General features: G+C 43.9%; 2 protein-coding genes across 9 annotated transcripts in view; one reads left to right on the top strand and one right to left on the bottom strand.

Moving 5' to 3' along the window:
- Window positions 1–15,943, top strand: part of MYL10 (myosin light chain 10) — a 166,057-nt gene that overhangs the window by 133,051 nt on the left and 17,063 nt on the right. The window lies entirely within an intron of this gene.
- On the bottom strand, window positions 89–14,213 carry LOC140660690 (3 beta-hydroxysteroid dehydrogenase type 7-like). The gene is made up of 6 exons (XM_072881781.1): window positions 14,066–14,213; window positions 9,998–10,153; window positions 6,959–7,067; window positions 2,630–2,729; window positions 1,573–1,735; window positions 89–528 (listed from the first exon to the last, which is right to left on the bottom strand). Exons 1-6 carry the CDS (start codon window positions 14,211–14,213, stop codon window positions 89–91), a joined length of 1,116 nt encoding a protein of 371 aa, XP_072737882.1.

Raw genomic sequence — 15,943 nt, 5'->3', positions numbered from 1 at the left:
AAATTTCTGCCAAAGATCTGTGCATGTTGTGAAGTTCAGATGAAACTTGCTGGTATGATAAGTTGTCTCCTTACCCCAAACATGCTGCTTAGTTCTTCTTTTCATGAAGTTGGGGGGGCTCCAGGTTCCCTGCAGCTGCTCTCAACCACTGTGCAGTTCTGTGCTTGCTCTCTTCCCAGGTGCAGAGGGGTTTGTACCCAAAATGCCTGGAGGCTTTGTCTGTCTCATAGGAGAAGGTGATGACTATCGTGTTCAGTAAAGGCACGTTTAGGAAAGGCTGTGGCTTCCAGAAAGGGTACAAGATGACCTTGATTATCCTGTGTAATTGTATCATTAACCACATCTTCCAGTAAGGGATGTGTGAGCCTAGTCTTACTGAGGGGTCCGTAGAGGACAACAGCTCATGCCTGATCAGAAAAGGTTTTCTTGTTGGAGTGTCATCATAGGAATAATACACTTGTCCGGCGAGTAAGTCTGGTTTCAGCTGCAAGTTCCTTGCTGCAAGAACATGCATCCATGCAACGTTCCCTGGAGAAATAAGAGGGGGAGAGAAACAGGTATTCAGGAGGAACTACATTTTCCTGTTTACTGTAGGAGTGAATCAGTACATTGGATCTGCCGGCTTCAGTGCTGTGAAGTAGGGAAAGCACTCATTGTGTTAGTCAGCTGTACTGTAGAGAGACTGAGTAGTTAATCCAGACCTCCAAGATCCTTTAAACCTTTGGTCTCCCCTTTAATGGTCCTGTCCCCTGGACAATTAATGTGCCTTGTGATACTGGTTCATGTGAAGCGAAAGGGCAGTGTTTTGTAGTGAGAGCAGGATGAATGGCAGGCAGTGCTCGAGGGTTTTATTCCTGGCTCGGCTGTGAGCCTTTGAAGAAGGCACTTGATTTATCTAGGCCTGATTCTTCTCTAACAGCATTTTCAAACTACTGTTATCTGCAGTTTTGGAAAAAGACATATAAGTGTGCTGCACAGAAATAACTAAAACCCTGCATGATTTAATGGTGAGTTATACTCCCCTGAAATGCATTCAACACCACAACGAACTCTTTCTATAGGTTTTGTGAGTAGTTTCTTGTGCTTGCTAAAATCAGTTATGTAGTACAGCCTTTTTTGCAAGGAATTTTACAAGTAGTGTTAGTTTAATTTTTTCTAATGAAGAAGAATTAAGTGTCTTTTCAAACAAAAAATATTTGAAAAATGTTGCCTGAATTTCTCTCTCTCTCCCCCCATATATCCCTTGAAATGTTTACCTAGTAAAAGAAAGATCAGATCCCTATCCTTTTTTCCACTGACTTTTTTTTTTTCCAGTTTTCTAAACAACGTTTTCCCTATGTTGAGGGGAAGAAAAAAAAAGAAAACCCTTCCCAGGAAAAACAGTAGAACGTAAACAACTGTTTTAAAAATTCTTTTAGCCAGTCTAAGTTTTGTGGTTATAAAAATATTTGTGCTCATTCACCATACTCATCTCTGTGTCCTGGAAGATTATGGTTAAGCTGACGTGTAAAATCCCCTGTGACTAAAACAGCCTGGTAGCACCACATGCAAAGAGATCAGTCATTCACTCACCCACGTATGTGTAATTACGCTCTGTGTTTTCAGGCTCTAGGTAGTTCAACACACCGTTCCTGGCTTTGGCAAACAAATACAACTCTTGAAGAAATGTTGCCTTCTCCCCATACACTGCGTTTGCACGGATAATGCAGGTTGTGAGTTTACCACCATTGCTCAGCTGTAAAATCAGGGAGGTATGTTAGTGAGTGATGGATTCAGAGATGAAATCTTCCGCAGTGATGTTGGATTTGCCAGACAAAACCAAAACCTGGCAATATTGGGCTAGAGGAGTCAACCTTTGCAGAGGTGATCTAGACAGCTAGGGCCTGGTTTGGGTCCCTAAAAATGCAAGGAGGTGCCCAGTTTGATTATTATTTTTTTTCATAGCACACCTTGCACCCATGTTGTGCTCACTGAGAGATGTTGGATGGAGGGTGCTAGCGGCATTAACCCCTTCGGCAGTTGTGACGTATAAATGAGTGTTTGCAACAACCAAAATCAGGTTCCAGAGGAAGCCAGCTAAGCTGGCTGGCCTCAAACTGTAACCGGGAAAGAGAGATGCTCCAGGCAGTGATTTAGGACAGAAGTCTTATTTTTACATTCTGCTTCATCCTCTAGAAGAACTCGTCTGTCTGCTGACTCTACTGGGAGTCTAAAAAGACTAGCCAGCTGACTTAGGTAGGTGGCTGGCTCTGGGTACACTAATATTTTTTATTCTTAAATCACTCGGGCACATCTGAAAATTACACCTTTATGCAGTACGAACCAGGTGAACCTAGTTTCTTATGCCCTAATTTAACACAGCTCTTTCCAAAGCCACACTCCTTCTGGTGGAGTTAAAGCACAGGCTCAAAGGGCAGCACCCTTTTTTGGTCTTGCAAGAGTTTGGCAGCTTCCTGATCCTGTGGGAAGATCAGGCTTCAGTAAGCTTAGGGCAGTGTGGCCTATGCGGCAAGTCAAGGCAGCAGTTGGATACGCACTAGGATATGCGTTGTGGGGTCTTTCTAACCAGCTCTCTCTTTCCACCCATCCTGTGCTGTAATACCAGGGGTGCTACCATTGACTTTTGTACCTTTTTTCCATTGGCTTCAAATACAAGTTTTTCTGCCATGGCCTTTGTCTTCCCATAAGGCAGCTCCACTTCCCCGCTGTATTTGGTGTCCTCATTTCCTCTGAAATAGATTGTGAGAGACGGTGAGTGACCATGGAATAGAGCACAGGGCTTGGAGACATTTGTCACAGTGTGGTTTACTCTGCAATCCCTGCTTTCCAGGGACTTAGTACTGGCTGTGAGTTCTATGAATCTGAGATTCTTGCTGCAGTTTGGGAGAAATAAGGCCTCAAGAAATACCAGGTGGTTCTGGGTCTTTATAGGCAGGTTTGCGTGAGGGCAGTGGTTTCATTTCTGAGAGCTGGATTTGTTTTTGTCTAATAGTCTGATTGAAGGAAACAGTATTCTGGCAGGCAAATTAGAAGGCAGTGGAGTTACCTTTTTAAGCAACTCACAAGTGGCTGAACAAGGTGGAAAGAGCACAAGAGGATGGAGGGCAGGAAAATGAGAGCAATCCTACTTCATTTTTTCATTAGAGGTAGAGAAAAGCCTCTCATGAGCCATAAACTAAAAGGAGAAGCGGCTGGTTAATTTTCTTACAGAGTTGATTAGGGTTGGGAGACATTTGCCAGCGATGTGATAGAGCTGCTAGTGATCTCCTGGAAGACATGCAATCAGCAGGTTTGTGCTGGGATTATTCCTTCATCTCCCCTAGCAAATTATGCTCGAGGGGAAGAATAAAGAAGTGGACCCATGATTGAGGGCAAGCAGGGCTCGCAGCCATGCTGGGGACATTTGCTTGCCACTATGGAAGACAACCTGCTCCTCCGCCTCCTAACTCACAGCTGCAACGAGGAAAGCCCATGGGATCTAACATGTAACTGGCCTCACAGGCCCTGAAATAATTCCAAGGAGAACCAAGAAAGCAGCTCTATTCCCCACCAGGGTGCTGGCATTTTGTCCCAGTGGTTCTAGATCAACATTAGTCCATTGCAGAATTTGGTTAAGCAGATTCAGTGGGCTCTGGAGGAGCTGTGGAGTGAAGAAACCTTGTTTGAAGCATTGGGAAGGACCATCCATGAAGACCATGTGTCCGCTTGCTCCCTTGCTGCCATGACTAACAAGGATAGGCTCTCTCTACCTCTGTGTGCTGCAGGAGACTTTCTTCACATTTTAAAATTAATTTACTCTATATTTTGCTCTCCTAGAGAAATTCACGCTAGGCAAACACCAGACTCTGCCAGGCATGGGGTACCCCCACACAGGGCAATGAAGAATTATCATGCTCCTTTTGCAGATGGGGCTCGGATGCACTTCTTGGAAGAGTTAAGTGGCCTGTGATGAGTTCATGCAGCAAATCTGCAGCAGAGGTCTTTTTCTCAAACACTGGGCCTCGGGAGAGCAAGCTCTGACTCAGGCTCCATGTTTGACCTTGGGCAACTTGCTTGCTCTTTTCTATGCTCAGATCTCCATGTGTAAAATGTGGATAATGCTGTTGCCTTTCTCTTGCCTGTTTGGCAGTCTAGTATCTTGTGTGTCAGATATCCCAGCTGAGATCAGGGCCTTCTTGTGCTACAGCAACAGAAATAAATTAGGAGCATCAGAAATACAGCGTCCCCGTGTACCCTGGGCTTTTATCACAAAACCCTCCTCCTCTTCCCCGTGTTTACGGGTGATGAGGAAGAGACAAACCAGAAAACAAGCAAGACAAAAGATTGATTGTGCATGGTTTGTCGCAAGCCCGGGAGAGGCCCCAGACAATTAGGGGGGTTATCTAGAAGTTCTAGTTTTAATTGCTTTCTTTTTTTTAATCCAAATTTATTTTTTGCCTTGCAAAGCTTTTAAAAAGCAGCAGCTTCACAAAGGGGCAAACCTGCCTGCTGTTCCTGGGCTGCAGAGCTCTGCTCATGTTTGCCTTCCCCCACCCCTTTTGAAGCTTGGTAGTAACAAAGAGCTCAGCATAATGCTTTTGCTTTTCAAAACGATCACAGATAACTGAACGCTAATAAGACTGGAGCAGCATTGTCAGAAGGTATCTCAGCGGTGGCTGTCTCAGAGGGATTGAGACTGACAGAGGCATTTTCTATTATTGTCGGATGCTGAGGTGTGAGCATTATCCCTGCACCCATCACCCTGTCCAGAGACTAATCATGCTTTGTCTGGGTCAATTCCCAAGCACGTAGAAGTGAGTTAAATAAAAATATACAAGGAATGATGGAGAAAGGGGACAGAGAAAAAGAAAAAGGCAGGCAGGCAGGATCATGGACTGTGAGGGAGGAGAGCAGAACAGATTGGGTGGGGACGGGGGAGATGAGAAGAGGAGGAAGGGGAAAGCCGCATCACCTGTACTTTCATTCTGGAAAACGGAGCCATAGTATATTGCCTTCCGGTCTTCACTGGGCTCCCTATTGAGACAAGTGGTGTAATTTTTTACTGGGGGTCTGACCCTTCTTTCATTTTGCATTCTGTAATTCCCTTAGTTTAAAATCAAAATCACTGGAGAACGAGGACCACTCTCTCAGGCTTTCTCCCAGCATCATGGGAGAACCTGAGTGTGTTCTGCAAAATGAATTAAAGTCTGTAGGTGGTGGTTTTATTTGCATTTGTGGTGGGGAAGGATTGGGAGTTGGCGGGTGGAGGATGTTCATGTCTGCTCTGTGAGCATCAGCCTGAATGGGTTTTTACTGCATCCATTGGTGCCATCATTACAAGCCAAAGGACTGTCCTCTCTGGCAAGATTTGGGGTAGATTTTTCAAGACATCTATTCATATCTATCTCTTAAGTTGCAGGACTAAAATACTAATAAGGATGTGCCTGTATCTACAGTCATTTTTAGAAATTATTTAGATATGCTAATGACCAAATTCCATAGCTTTTCAGTGACACAGAGCCTCTAGTGCTCATGGTCCCAAGTGGATTGAGGTTTGTTGCTCTCATAGATTTTTTTTCGTAAGCCAGACATTTATTCTACAGATCCGGGTACTTAAACACTTTTCAGAACAACTGGGTTATGCCTTAGCTTACTTGTGAGTATGAAATTTAGGCTTGTAGGTAATTTTAAGTTATGTCTTCAGCAGCCTTTTCTAGCTGGGCTCAAATTTCTAGAGCCACATGACTGAAACCAGCTGTGTCTAGACTGGCTTGAGACAAAACTTGACTTTGAGCCAGTTCCCCTTGCACACAAGTTTCCATGGTTTGAGCAGTCTGTATGGCCACAACCATGCTTGAAATCAGCAAGGAGCCTTACAATGGTACGTATCAGACTGCAGCCATCTCTACTTGGCTTGAAATTTAACCTAAAACTTCATCTCCTGGTCTTCAGAAATATCAGCCCTGTTCTCAAGGTGCAAGTACTGTTTTCCATGAATACAAAAGGTATCCAGGTGCTGAGTCCTGAGCAGGAGTGTCAGCTGATTGTGAAAGTCAGTTCTGGATATCAAAGATCTATAAGCAAAAAACACCTCCAAATCATCATTTTGATCACTGTCTTTGTATTGCTCTAAATCCCACCTTTGCTGCAGGAGGTTTTCTGAAGCACTGCTGCTTCTTCTGGTCTGTGGGTCAGTCTTATAGGAGCCACACACAGAAGAGATGTGTTGAGCATAATGCCCAAAAGTGTAAAGTCCAGGAGTTTGCCCTGGTAAGCATATTGCCAGGAAAAAGGATTTTGCGAGATGAAAGGGTGCAACTTACAGGTCAGATCCAGGTCACAGAAGAGTGTAACTATACACGAATACTGCAGGGCAACTTCACACCAGAAGCATCTGTCCCCTAAGACTATGTGGCCAACTAATTTTCTTCTGAGATAGTGCTAAAATAGTCTGTATACATTTGACCACATTTGATAATAGGAGCTGGGTACAGGCTTGCTAGCAATTCACTATGGAGCTGAAAAGCGGAGGGAAAGTCGGCTGGTAACAGTAGAGCATCACCGACCCTTTGGATTGACTCAGTGTGAGGGGAGAGCAAAACCTCTGACCCAACAGCAGGCTACAACTTGACCGTATCACAAACCTTAAGCATCCGAGACCTTATCTGAAACTGATTTTAGGGCTTATAGGAGCAGGGCTGTACACACGGGGGACAGCCTGGAGGTGCGGTTGGGTCATACGTCTCTCTACCAACTCTTTCAATCAGTGCTATCCGCTACTGTTCAAGTTTAGGTTGGGAAGAGTGTGGTTCCTGAAAGCGAAAAGCAGCAAAGAAGGATTTTCAAGAAAGAGAAGAGGAATTGACAGGGAGGGCAACAGGTCTTCTCCTTTGTAGCCGCAGCAAAAATCTCCATCTGGTTGCAGTTTCATTGCCGTTTAACCAGAAATCCAGAGTGATGGAGATTTGCTTAGCCTTACCTGAACATGGGCTCATGCGATGTATTGGGTCCCACCGCAGCAATGGAGCTTGTGTAGACAACATAGGGGATGTTCAGGACGCAGCATGCCCTTAACACATTTTCAGTACCTGTGGGGCAGGTTGGGAAGGACAAACATTAACCACCTTGCCTTGATTCCTGTTGTGCAAACGAAAAGAGATTTCTAGGCTTGGGATTTCGACTTGGAACAGATCCATCTTTTTTATGGCTGAAAAGATGTAAAGCCACAGATCGAGGCTGCAGTTCCTCAGATATGTTTGCACAGGCATGGATGGTTTATAACATGAGAGTAGCAGTTACATCTATAGCTGTAATGTGGCTTAACCTCTATGGCTATTAACAACTGACTTGAACTTAATAGTTGCTAACAAAAAGGAAGCCAGCAGCTCGGCAGAGCAAAACTCCATGTTTTCCATCTTTTTTGATTCATGGGGAGACTGTCAAATGGTGAATTGCAGCCTTCTGGCAAAAGGATTGGTGTTTTAGTTGCATATATTGCTCTACAGAAGTTCTGCAGGATGACTATAGGGTGAAAATCATTGCAACAGACTCCTGGTAGCTGCAGAATTTCAAATAAAATAGTGGGGGCAGCTTACGAGTCTACACGCAATCCAGATGCATCTGAAGCACCGTTTGGTTTAAGAAGGGTGGTTCTGGCTGCACTTGCGGGTCAGCATGCATGGTTTTTGTTTGGTTGGTTTTTGGGGTCTGGGCGGAGGGAGTGGGTTTAAATGATTTATGACTCTTCCAGGGATGGTTTTTGCATTCGTTGTGATTTTGATTCAAGTTGATTCTACAAGAACCTCAATGACAACAGCATAACCATGGTTGCATACTGAGGGCCTTCAAATCTGATAAGGCAGATCTTAAAGGAAGCCACTTTAAGTGTTGGTTTCTGGAAATCTCCATACTACTTATACCTGGCTAATCAGGCTCTGCCCTTGAGCTTTGCTGCAGATCTTGTGTGGGAGGGCTTGTGATTTCTCTGTTCTCTTTGTTGTTAGGGGCACAATCTGAAATTACCAAGGAAATCCTGAGCTTAGGATAATTGCAGAGGGCATGAATCAATATGAAGGCCTGGTGGAAAAGAATCAATTTACTTCTCCATGAGCCTATCGCAATATGTAAAGTTAACTGAGAACCTCTGTTGAGAAACATCACTGGAAACAGCTGAGTTAAAATCCATTCAGCTTAACAAAAAGTAGACTAAAAAGACTGTAGGTCACTAGATGGAAAAAATAATTCTTGTAGAAGAGGGCTCTTCAATCTAGTCAACAAGACTCTAACAGGATTTGGTAGCCAATGGTTGAAACAGACTAGAGAATCAAAGCAGAAGATGTAAATTTTTGCCAGAAATGGTAATTAACCATAGCCACACTAATACTCTTCAGCATTGTTAATGGCTTGCTGGAAGACATAATAGATAGCCCATTAACTTGCAGTCCTTAATTCTAGGCAAAAAGTCTTTTGAAAAGGCGTAGTCCAATTTAGCCACAAATTGTTGGGCTTAAGGCAGTAATTGGATGAATTTCTGTGGCCTGAGTTATACAGAGAAGCCAGCTAGAGGATTATATAGTTGACCTGTCCTGACCCTGGTTTTTTCCATGAAGTCTACAGCAGGTATCAAATACAGTTCACTTTTATTCTTTTACCTGCTATGATTTTAATAGAAAACTTTAGACTAATCTCTCAATTCAAGATTTTGAGAAGTCCTAGTGAGGGCAGCAGCCTCATTTTAGGGAGGTCTACATGAAGCCGTCCAAGGGGAGGCAGAAATGCAGAACAGTTTGTCTCTGAAAAGGCTCCTGTTAAGACATCTCAAACTGTGCTCCTCAAAGAGGCACTCAATCACCAGTCACGTGGGCAAGAACTTTGCGTGTGTGGTTTTCTGGGAATGTCGCAAACATCTGCAAGAGGTTTGGTTTGCTGAATAAGGGAGTTGCCCAGTGTTCACTGCTATCTGTAAAAACCTCACTATGCTAAAGTACCTTGCTCGTAGCAAGCAGAAAATGAAGAGGAAGATCTCACAAAGCCATTAAAAGGCAGTGGGAACCCTCAGGCTCTGAATATTCTCGGTACACATGCACAATACAGGCTCCTAAAAGCATCTGGTTTTGAAAACAACTGCAGCAATAAAAAGAAGGATGGAATTTAAATGTTGCCCTTGAATGTATCAGCAAATAGTAGAAGCCCTAAGCAGTAATCGAGTTTGAGAGAGATATATCTATAAAAAATATATAAAATGCCTTCCTTGTGGTTAACAACTATTTTAGTAGCTAACAGCCTGAGGTGCCATTGGAATTGCTGCTGTAATAGGGATTTCATTATTTTTATAGCCTGTGCTTATTTCCTAGATTTATGAACAAATTTTCTTTAAGCAGATCTTGCACCTAACAAGAAATTGGCTCTCGGTGATAGGAAGAAAATGTTGTGGAGCTCTCAGTTATGCGTGGCTTGTAGACATGTAATAGTTGTGAACTCTGACTATAGCTAAAATAACATCACTCCCTTAATAGCGTGGATCCAGTTCAACTGGTACAGCCTTGCACTGATATATAGTGTAGATTTTTCTCCCTGGAAATCCCTGGGAAAGCTATAAGCGATCTAAAACAGGAGTTAACTTTTAATTGCTGTCCTTGTCACATACTAAACAGTTTCTTACCACTATGGGCATGTTCTGAATCACCTCAATGCTATTAGTGAAAGTTATACCCTTGACCAGAAAAACTGTATAAATAAGTGGGTCCAGATTTGACTTCCTAAGATGAAGCTTTATCAGTCGAGAGGAGCAGCATGGCCTGCCCTGAGCAAGGACAGAGGGGCAAAGGCAGAAACTTCCCTGCTGGAAAGGAAAGGTCCCGGGCACCTTTCTCATCTCGTAGCAGAGTGGTGCGTGTGAAATTCAGGGGACAAGGGAGCGCTAAATCAGAGAGGATATGTTTGTCATAGCATCCCATATGACTACACCAAGGCGTGTGAATTTAAGGCCGTATTTAATTACTTGTTTTAAAGAGCTTACCCCCAACGTTGACAGCTCTCATTTCCCAAAAGGGCACAGTGTTTCTGTAGTCCACAATAGCAGCTGTGTGAATAACCACGTGAACTCCCCGCATGGCAGCAAGGAGCAGATTGTAGTCTTGAATGTCTCCTTTCATCACTGTCACATGAGTGGTAGCTGGAGAAAAATAATATAACCATAGATGGGGGGGGGAATACAAATCAGCATCCCCACCTTCTTGCAGAACGAGGATCCTGCTTGGAAAGCTTTCTTCTCTGCAGGGCAAGCTGAAGCACACTCTAACTAATGACTATGCTATTTGAATACATCACACCAGGGGAAAATACATCCCTATTTTTGAACCCCAAGAAGCCAGATCTGCATCTGGTTTAATTCAGCACAGCACTTTGCCAGTTTGCACCAACTGTGGGTCAGAATAACTGTGTCTGTCATTGCAAATCTCTAGCACGCATCCAAGGATAGGGCTGAGCAAGAATGGGAGACTGTTGGCCCAGAGCTGCAGCTGGTTACAGGACTTGCTCTAGTACCTGTGAATGAGTGAAGCTGTGCCAGAATTTCCTTAAGACAGAAGATTTTTAGAGCTTACTGGGAATAACACCAGACGAGTTCAAGGGACCTTGCACAGAGCTTTCTTTAAATTGTAAATGCTATAGATGGGAAGGGAAAATAACAAAACAGGTTAAAAAGTTTCATAGGAAATTCCTCCCTTTAAGCCATTCAGAAGGAGTGTTTTTTCCCCTATTTCCTTTTTCCCCCCTCCTTCTCCCTCAAAATGGCTGTTCCATACATGGCTACTGTTGGCACCTACTGCTAATTTTCTTGCTTTGAGACAGTGTTGTAACACTTAAGTGGGATTTTTCCCCTTTTCCTTTTCTGTAGTTGGGAATAGGCCAGCAAGAAGCTGGGTTAGGAAACTGTACTCCTTGGGGCTTTTGTAATAAGCTGGACAGCAGTAGCAGTTGCAGGACTGCTTTGGGAAGGAGATGTTTCCTCTGCCCTGCGCTGAAGGGTTCCTGCAGAGCCCCGTGCAGCCAGGGATCAGGGTAGTGATTTCTGAAGGATCATGCACGTGAGCAGCTCAGGGAGGAGTCTATGACTCCAGCCATGGAAGGTGTTACGATATGGAAACCCTCAGTGAACAACTACCAGGACAAGAGGGTAAAAGAACAGGGTTATTCCTCATGAACTCAAAGGAGAGCCAAAATTCAAGACAGTAGGTCAGCTGGCTGAGCATTTGCTAAGAAGTATGGCATGTAGGAAGAGGCAGAATTTTTACAAAAGGGGCAAGATGATTTCTTAATTAGCATAACCAAGATTTTGTGGACTAGCTCATAAGAGTTTTAATATTAAATTAATTTAATATTAAAGCACAGAGTTGATTCAGCAAGAATAGAGCACAAAAAGAAAGAGGACATTGCCCACGTAGCAGAGGTAATACACTTGCCAGGAGGACCAGAGCGGAGGGGAGGATGCTCCTGCTGAAAGTAAGGTGGAGCAGGGCATCAGCAGCCTCATGGTGGGGGGCTTTGCTGCTACTTAGTGGTGAGAGAAAGCCCGTAACCATCCAGGGTGAAGTGTTAAACAGTCTCTTTTGCATCACCTGGCTTAAGGCAGCTGGTGCAATTAAGACCAGCAAGAGAATGGTGAGAGCTCAGCCAAAACAGGGGAGGATACAAGGCAACCAGGAGAAATTTTCAAATTGATAATGCCTGATCAGCTTTATCCAGGGCTACTAAAGAGGTGATGGATGTCACTGCAGCTCTATTGCATTATCAGCTACTTTGGAGAACTTTTGGAGGAGGCGCTGGAAGACTGCAGTAGAGCAAATGAAACACCTGTGCTTAGAAAGGACGTAAAGAAGAGCCAGGAAATTACAGAACAGCTTGATTTCAACCCCGGGAAATTCAGGAACACACACTTCAACAACGTGTGTGAGCACCTGTGTGATAATAAGGAGAATAGAAGCAGCTGACATGGATTTGTCAAGAACAAATCAAGTCAGATAAATCCCCTTTGTTCTTATGACAAGTTAACAGGCTGTACGGATATTGTGGAACAGGTTGATGTCATCTATCTTGATTTTAGAAGGGCTTTGGAAACTCTGTGTCATTCTCATAAGCGAGTCAGTAAAACATGGTCTAAGTAAGCCACGTTAGGGTGAGCACAAAGCTGGCTGAATTACAGTTCCCAAGGAATTGCCAGCTGTGGTAGGTGGCTGCCCTGGGGCTCTCCAGGGCTTATTGCTATATTTGAGTCTTTTTTATTGTTTTCATCAAGAATCTGGCAGATTTGTTCATTAAATCAGCAGATAACATCAGACTGGGAGGGACTTGAAGGACACTGGAGGATTAGAGTACAAGCTGAATGTAACAGTGTGGGGAAAAAAAAAAAGAGGTGAAATTTGATAGGGACAATGAGAAGATATTGGGCTTAGTAGGGAAGAGGCAGCAGGTCTTCATGAAAGAATCAAGTTGGGCCAGAACTGTTCAGGAGCGATCGCCTGTCAGCAGGGTCTTGCAACTGTGAAAAAGGCGTAATTGTACTGACGGGTACCAATAGGAGAAGAGTTTGCAGGACAGAAGAAATAAATCCATCAGCTTTACTCAGCACTGGGAAGGCCACAGCTGGACTCTCTGTCCTGCCCTTGGTGTCCCTCTTCCAGAAGAGAGCAACGCCAATGCCCAGAGATATAGAAAGCGTGAGCTGCGGAGAAGGAAGGAGTGCACGAGAGCCGCTTTAGCCTAAAGGAGAAAACAGCATGGAGTGGAAGGAGGTGGTTTTCAAATTATGAAGATTGCTGTAAAAAATGACAGCATTAACCTACTCTACCTGTAAGGTTAGATGAGAAATTGCAGATTAGACTGTACCAACAGCCTGGCGGTGTAGAAGTTGGCTGCCCGAGGTGGCTTGGGGACAGGATAGAAAAACATCTGTTGGGAAGGTTGTGGCTGAGCTGATTCTGCCTTGGGGCAGAGGGATGGGGCGTTGGGATGGCCCCTCAAGGCTGCTTCTGCCTCATTTTTCTGTGATTTGCTGTGGTGTTAGGCCACAAACCTCTCCTGGAGCACGGATTATAGCAGCTCTTCAAGGTTTAAACAGTTTTTTCTTCAATTGTGGGTGCTTTTAAGGCAATTGGCTACCTGAAGCCAAGGGAAACCAGTCTGGTGAGTTCGTCTGCCAGGGGAGGATTTCCGATGGTGGTATTTCCCTGGGAGTCTTTTAACTTGCTTTAAGTGTATCTCCTTTTTATTGATACCTCCTAACAGATAGGATCTCCCTTATAATTTTTTTTCCTCTCTCATTTGAAGCAGGCTGAAGGTTTGGGCAGTCAGAGAGAGGGAGTCCCAGCCCACCACTAACAGTGCAGGGCACTGTGAGCTGCCTTGGCTTGTTTGGGGTGGATGTTCTCAAATCCAGTAAAACAGGTTGCTTTTCCCCAACACATCTCACTGTCATCAACCCCGATGGTGAAACATCAGAAGGCAGCTCTCAGAATATGATCAAATGGATTAATTTAATATCTTTGAGTATGTTTACTGAGACTTACCTCTTCCTTTTTTATGCACAGCACAGTAAGGCTACTATAGGTTTCTCTCAATTATTTCAGTAATTTATTTCATGATATCTGCAGCAGATGCTGAGCTTGATTCTATTATTGTCAGGGTTTTTTGGTTATTTTTCTCAGAATTGGTAACCGGTTGGAGCAGTTCAGGAGCATGGGTTTTTTGTCCCTTTGCTGTTAGTCAGACTGGCTGAGCAGGAGCAACCGGGTTAGCCAAGTTCCCGTGTCAGGTACTCGGTGTGCATGTTGCTCCTTACAGCTGATCCCTGAGTGGGGACCGAGATCCTTCCTGTGATATATCTCCTGGGGTTACACACTATGGATCTTTTTGCTTTGATTTAGTCCTATGCTGAAAAACCTCTCTGAACTGCAAGTTATTCTTCATGCAGTCTGTTTAATCCAGGTTCCCACCCCGTGCCTGTAACTGCGGCATCTCCAACATAATACCAGCTGTCTTGAAAGGGGTGGTTATGGCCGCTATTTGTAAGATGATGCCCATTTCTTACCTGTGGTGAATCTTTCTACTTCTTCTCTTACTACCGAATCAAAAACTCTGACTTCTTTGATGTAGTCTTGTTGAGACAGAAGCTCTACAATCTTCTCGCCAATAAATCCACATCCTCCTGTCACCAGGTAGACCGAGGCTCTATCCATTTCTGAAGATGTTTTTGTGATTGAGGGGTAGAGAGAGCAGGTTGCTGCCAAGATCCTATCGTGCAGTTATATCTCAGCCAATATGTTTTCTGAACTAAGTCTAAAGTTTAACTGTCATATAGTGTTACTGGCTGAACATTAACTCCATCCAGTTACATATAAATCAGATTTTCATTGGCAGTCACACAACTGCTGACAGAGACATACCAATGCTACGTACAGGCCAATTCTGGTCTCTCTGACTCAGCCTTTCCCTTCCACCATGGTAGCGTATGATGAGCGGGGCACCTCCAGCTTGCCTTGGTATGTGGCCAGTCTCAGTCTGAAATTTTCATGTCAGACATTTTCCATCCTGGACAGCCCCTTCCCACGGGCCGGCCTGTCAGTCGTCGTAGCCTAGACCTCTCTGGGTGCTGTGCAGAGACGGTGTGTCCTAGACGTGTGGTTAGGGCAGCCATCTTTAAGTGTGAAGCTACAAAAAAAAAGAAAAAAAGATCTTGTTCCCATGCACTAGCGAATTTGTATAAATGGTGTATGGCAGATCCATCCGGTGCCGAGCTGTATTGTGCACAAAACAGGCAGGTGCAGAAATGGTCATCTGTGACTTTATGATCACCAGCTCCACCAGTCTGATTATCTAGTATGGCCTTCCTGAATGAATTCTTCTTTGAGTTGGAATATATACATACATACACACGCGCACACACACACGTTTATTTAGGAGGAGAAAGTCCTCTCTTAATTTGAAAAATGCCTGGTAGTAAAAGCTCTACCACATCCTTTGGCAAATTGTTACAATGGCTAATTATCATCGTCATTAAAAGAGTGCACTGTTGTTTTTTTATCTGCCAGACAGTGGCTAATACACTTTTTCCTTGGTAGGCTGTAAAGGACATGTGCTATCCAGTTTGTCATGTGGATTAAAAAAAAACGGGATTGGCTTTGTCTAAGGGTGCTTGATCCTGTCCTAAGAGTGGGGTGGGGAGAAGACCTGCCCTCTGGCATGGCTGTTTCTCTCTCTGCCTCTCCCACAAAAGAGATAAGATGGGCCTGATCAGCTACCAGTCTCTCTTTGAAGCCAAGCATATTATTTCCTTAAGTCTGGAGCAGTCAAATATTTTCCAATCCACCTTTGAACCAGCTTGTCACCATTTTTTGTGAACTGTAGACACACTGTCCTAAACGAGGAAGCAATGATAAATAGGGTAATGTAATTTCTCTGCTTACTTTTTCTTTATAATATGTACAGAGTTGTAGATGCCTTTCTGGCCATAGTGTTGCTTGGGAAACTTAGGAATAGTTTGTTCTCATATCAGGATCGCTGTTTCCCGTCCCCAGTGTCCTGGTCTGTGAGCATGGGTTACAGATGCTGATCGGGCTGCAGTGGGATGGGCGGACTCGTGGTAGCCCTTCCCTGGTTGTGTACAACAGGCTGAAATGCGGAGAGCAATATTGTCGGAGCCATTCTTGCTATAGTGTTAACATTAATCTGTCTTTAAAAAGTAAGCTGTATAGCAACTTGCTGCTGAGCATGTGGTTAATGAAGAGTTAAGACAGTGTATTCAAAGAGTAACTGTGTTTTGTTTGTGTGGTGGTTTTTTGTTTTTTTTTTTTTTTTTTTTTTTTTTTTTTTTGTAATCAGCTTCTGCTAGAAGTTCAATCTGTTCAACTCTACCACTGATTTTTTTCTTGTGCTGTGTTAAGCGCTAGGAAAAGCGCCGTTTCCCCTT

Source organism: Ciconia boyciana, chromosome 17, assembly GCF_034638445.1.
Source record: "Ciconia boyciana chromosome 17, ASM3463844v1, whole genome shotgun sequence".
Taxonomy (NCBI): domain Eukaryota; kingdom Metazoa; phylum Chordata; class Aves; order Ciconiiformes; family Ciconiidae; genus Ciconia; species Ciconia boyciana.
The sequence above is the reverse complement of the archived record's forward strand: the minus strand, read 5'-3'. Positions and strand labels throughout refer to the sequence as shown.